This window comes from Crocuta crocuta, unplaced genomic scaffold (assembly GCF_008692635.1).
Source record: "Crocuta crocuta isolate KB4526 unplaced genomic scaffold, BGI_CrCroc_1.0 scaffold70, whole genome shotgun sequence".
NCBI lineage: Eukaryota > Metazoa > Chordata > Mammalia > Carnivora > Hyaenidae > Crocuta > Crocuta crocuta.
The window spans coordinates 608,931-613,748 of record NW_027528417.1 but is presented as its reverse complement, the minus strand read 5'-3'; the positions used below and the strand labels follow the sequence as shown (position 1 = coordinate 613,748).

The 4,818-nt window shown below is 51.0% G+C and overlaps 1 protein-coding gene across 1 annotated transcript; it reads right to left on the bottom strand.

The window, feature by feature from the left end:
* Nucleotides 1–3,088: 3,088 nt before the first annotated feature.
* Nucleotides 3,089–4,683, bottom strand: LOC144223652 (eukaryotic translation initiation factor 1b-like; the record flags this gene model as incomplete). The annotated part of the gene is made up of 3 exons (XM_077754496.1): nt 3,089–3,553; nt 3,955–4,056; nt 4,477–4,683. Coding segments are annotated over 3 exons (354 nt in total), but the record flags the coding sequence as incomplete, so codon positions are not given.
* Nucleotides 4,684–4,818: the final 135 nt, after the last annotated feature.

Here is a 4,818-nt window from a genome sequence, read left to right as displayed (position 1 = left end):
GCTTCAGCGGAGGCCCCATATGGGGGCTGAGAGCACTTAGATTCCCTGCGGGAGATTTTGGCTTTGAACTTTAGTTTCCTTTTGTGCCTTAATGAATGGCACCCATGTGTGTACTTGTTTTTTTCACGAAAAATGCCCTAAGGCTGTTCATTCCTTTGAGATAAGGCACCAACCACAATCCCAACCATGCCCTCAGTTCACTGGGAGCACAACTACAGACCATGGCAAACCTACTGCTCTGCTGGCTAGGTTCAAGAGCAGACTGCGGAGCTCCCGGAGCCCCGTGGGCATCCTCACGGCCAAGGCTGACTTCAGTTCTCTGTACAGGTGAGAGATTCCCCAACGGCTGGGCTGGACCTCGAACACAATAATGCCTGGATGAAGATTATCCAAGGACAGTTTGAAATTCCCTCCCCGTTCCGGCACTAATTCCACTCAGAATGATTCTCCACAAGTGAAGAAATAACAGCTCTTCCTCTGATGAATGCTGTTTCTTTCTCCAAGCTTCCATTATCCAGATAAAAAGGGAGTTAAGTGCCAACACGGCCACACGAGAAAGGAGCTGCCCAACGCTGAGGGTCCAATACATGGTTTGGCTCCTGCTTGATTCTAGCTGATTGGCTTGGCCCCTTGATCCCAGACGAGCATCGTGTCACCTGGCTATCGCCTGCCTGTCCAGTAAGGGCAGCTGGTTGCAATCGGCCGCAAGGGAGGAGTCCCTTGGTGTCAGTTACAGCAGGGTCATGCCTCTCTTGTTCCTTTCCACCAGGAATTCTGGCCTGGAGATGAGCGGAACACTCTTAATGAGGCTGGGGGCAATCCGGCGCGGCTGCCTTCATGAGCTGGAACCACCCATCCCTTTAGCTGGAAGCCAGCGGGTAGCAGGTGGCACACGGAAATCTGTTCACGTTCTGATTTCTTAAGGTTTTTGACTAACGGCCATTGACTGGGGATAGAACTGTTGTGTATGAGTCCCCCCACCTCTGCAGGATGGTTGAGAACAGGTACTATTATTACTTGAAATGGACCCAGAACGGCTGCTTGCCCAGGCCTTCCTCTGCCTCAGGGCGTCTGAGAACCAAGGGCAGAGGACCTCGCTGCTAGCACTTCCCTCCAGGCTGCGCCTAACCGAAGGCTCATTCCCCAAAGGCTTCGCCAAGACCTCTGCCAGGCCTAGAGGCGCAGGGACATTTTGCATCCTCAAAGTACAGGCCACTTACGACACTGCAGATCTACACACTCCCGCGTGAGCAGCACAGGGAGGTGCGCCCTCGGCTAGCTCTTCTCCGTGCACTCGTGCTGCCTGGTCCCTCCTGCCCGTGAGCGACAGGGGCGGCTCGTCCTGCCCCCGTGCTCTTACGTAGCCCTGAGGCTCGCAGTCAGAGCTCGCCCACGTGAGGGAGAGATTTACTCCCAGCTCATCCTCTGAAGTTTCAGTACAACTGCAGAAACCCGTAGCTCTTAGCTGTGTCCTTTCTGTATCCTTTGTCTTGTGCAAGCATGACAGGCCTCTAAGGATGGGGGCCGCCCTCCAGGTGGGAAGTCCGGTCAGGGGTCTGGGGCTCACAGGCTAAAGGGAGGTCAAGAGAGGTGCCCCTCAAAGAAACAAAGGTTTGCTCAAGGTTTGCTCCATGGAGTGGGAGGGGCCTGGCGCACTGACGACCGGAGAGCTTAACTACGGGTGCCAAGAGGGGTCCCTTTTTATTTATGATGGTCCCTCTCCCCTGCACCTTCTTTGTTCAGGTTTTATTTTTTAACATTGATTTGAGAGAGAGAGAGACAGAGCCCAAGCAGGGGAGAGGCAGAGAGGGAGAGACACAGGATTTGAAGCAGGCTCCAGGCGCCGAGCTGTCAGCACAGAGCCTGACGCAGGGCTCAAACTCATGAGCCATGGGCTCATGACGAGCCGAAGTCAGATGCTCAACCAACTGAACCAGCCGAGCACCCCTCTGTTCAGTTTTAAGTCAATTCTCTTCTGGGCATTAACTTGGCTCTCCTATTTCGCAACGAAAAGGCAAGTCTGCAATGTACATGTTAATTTAGGCTTCTGCTTTATCGTTTTCATAAACTAGTCCCACAGCACCTCTCAACTAGAGGTGAAATCATTACAAAATGCTAGAAAAATGAGGATTTCTCAGTGAAGTCGAAAAATGCTCCTAAACAGCTTAATCTCCTTGTTCAAATTATATATTTTTTCAGAAACGAGCGTGCCAAATTTGGCATCGTGTTCCGGTACACTCACTCAGTAGTGCCAATCTTCCTTGACTTAAGTAGAACAGTCTATCACTCAGCGCCTTTCAGAGGTCAGCTCCGGGGGGCCCTCACAACAGGGCAAGGCTTCAGCTGGCACAGGACACGGTGGCCCTGGGGAAGAAACTCTTCACGTCATCGCCGTCCCACCGCATTGAGCCGAAGCACACGCACTTGCGGATGCATCCTGGCAAAATGGTTTTAACGACACGGCTTGTGTGATGGAGTGAACGGTCACTACTCCGTAAGAAGCAGGAGTGTGGAACTGGAGCTGCACATCTATTCCTCACACCGTCCCCACACCCCTGCGCGGTCACCCACGGCCTTGCTTCCTGGGGCCGAACACATTCCAAAATCCACGACGCAGCGAGAGCAACTGGGTTTTCTGGGCGGGCAGCCCCGAGCAGGCACCCTCATTCCTAGCACTCTGGGGAAGACCGCCTGCACCTCGTCTTCCACGTGCGGGGTAGTGGAGCCGCCCACCGGCACCCACAGGACAGTGCACCCCCCGAGCTTATTTTGGGTCAGGAGCCTGCTGTGTCACCGACACTTCGGGAGAGGTTCTGTTGGCGCTGCAGTAACAGTAATTAAAACACACAGAAGCGTTCTACGTGCTAACGCTTTAGAATTTATAAACTGCTCTTCCTAGTTTAAGACTTTAACACTACATTCTGATAAATCTCGCCTCTGGCCGCATGCAGAACCCGTTCTCACTCTCATCTGTAAGTCAGTACAGGGAGGACACGTCACGGGAGGACACCACGTCACGTAACAAAGGTTCCCTCCAGCAGGTGAAAACTAATGACAAAGAATATTCGCAGAGCAAGGACTCCAACTATGAAAGACAAAATATGTGTATTTACTTGCTTAGATCTGGGAGCCTAACTGCTCACAAAAGGGTTCAGAGATGTTTCTTTATTGTTAAGCTGCAACATACATGGTTTAATACAACAAAAAAGCATTTAATCAAATGGAAAAGAAACTGAACAATAAACAAATAAACACTCAAAACAAAATATTTTCCATTGGAAACATGTTAAGATGAATACGGGGCTTCGTTACCATCTGACTGCAGTTTTTTTATGTGTTACTAGCCTACATACCCCATGTTTTCTGTACTCATGCAGGTGTGAATGGGAGTTTGAATGATTACATACACGAAAAGTCCGTTTACTGCAGAGAATCATTTCACAAGGCAGCCAAACCGGGTTTAGAGAACAAAATTATTCAAGAAATTCTCCACGTATTTAGGTTCATTTTAGAATCCATGAACCTTAAGCTGTTCCTCCTTGACAATGCCAACCTGCAAAACAAAATTCAGCAGCATCACTCAGGAATGCAGGATTTCCGCCCTAAGAAAACATGGGGCAGTGATTATAAAGACAGCCAGTGTTCAGAGTCTGTTCCAACACTGTCCTTGCAATGTTTACTGTGAACAGTTCAACAGCCATGTAAACTCCGCCACATGCTCAAAAGCCGGCGCGCAGATACAAGAGTGATCAGGTCACTCAAATGACAAAATGAACCAAAAAAGGTTCTGCTGCCGTTAAAATAAGTACCAACTTTGTACTTCTTTCTCAATTACCCAATTCACCTTATTCATGTGATTTCCCCACCCCCCGCCCCAGGTAAGAGATAATTCATGTTCTCGAATGCCATTCTGGAAGCAACCTCAAGGTTGTAAGTAAAGCAGCCAGCACTCACCTCCAAGAGAAACTGGCAGATGTTTTTCCTTTGGTCACCTTGGAGCTGAATGACCTCCCCGTACTCAGGGTGTTCGATCACAGTCCCATTGCAGGCGAATTTCTGCAGAAGGAGACGCGCCACGCGATGGAGTCAGGGACGCTGAGGGTTTATTTTCACCACAAGGCTAACGCTACTCCTGTAGACCGGCCCTGCGGCCCTGCTAGTGTTCGGGAGCCAGGTCCTGTCTCTCATCATCCCCAACACTCCCGAGTAATTTGCAAGTGAATCAGCGGGAAACAAATGAAGGGATTTCACTTGGAACATCAGGACCTGAATTATCTCACATTTTGTGTGAAAAGCACTCACATCTCATTGTAACACCGGAGGCCGCATAAGTAGCCGGGTGTTAATTAGGAGAAAGGAGGAGAATCGGTCACTGTCACCGGGACTCGGTCACTGTCACCGGGACTCGGGTGAGGGTGTCCCCTCAGCGCGGCTGGGACTGCGGTTTCGCCTTTCCTTCCTTTCCAGTGCCCTTACCTTTTTGAAAGCCTTCACAAGTTTCTTCTTGTCATAGTCGTCTGCGATGCCCTGGACAGTGGTCAGCGTCTTCCTGCCGTTCCGCTGCTGGATTCTTATATGGATGTAATCCTCGGTCCCTGCCGGGAGTAAGTCGTCGCCCTTAGTTGCATCAGCAAAGGGGTCTGCGAAGGGACACACAAAGTTCCAAAGGGGAAGAATTACCTTTCAGCAAGGCGTTTCCAGGTGTGTGGCCCACAGCAAGCTATGCAGTCGGCACAGAAGGTTCTGGTGCGGGCGTCACGGGCCGGGGCTGGGAGAGCCTCCAGGCAGGCCGCTCCCGCGGGAAGGGAAGCATCTACC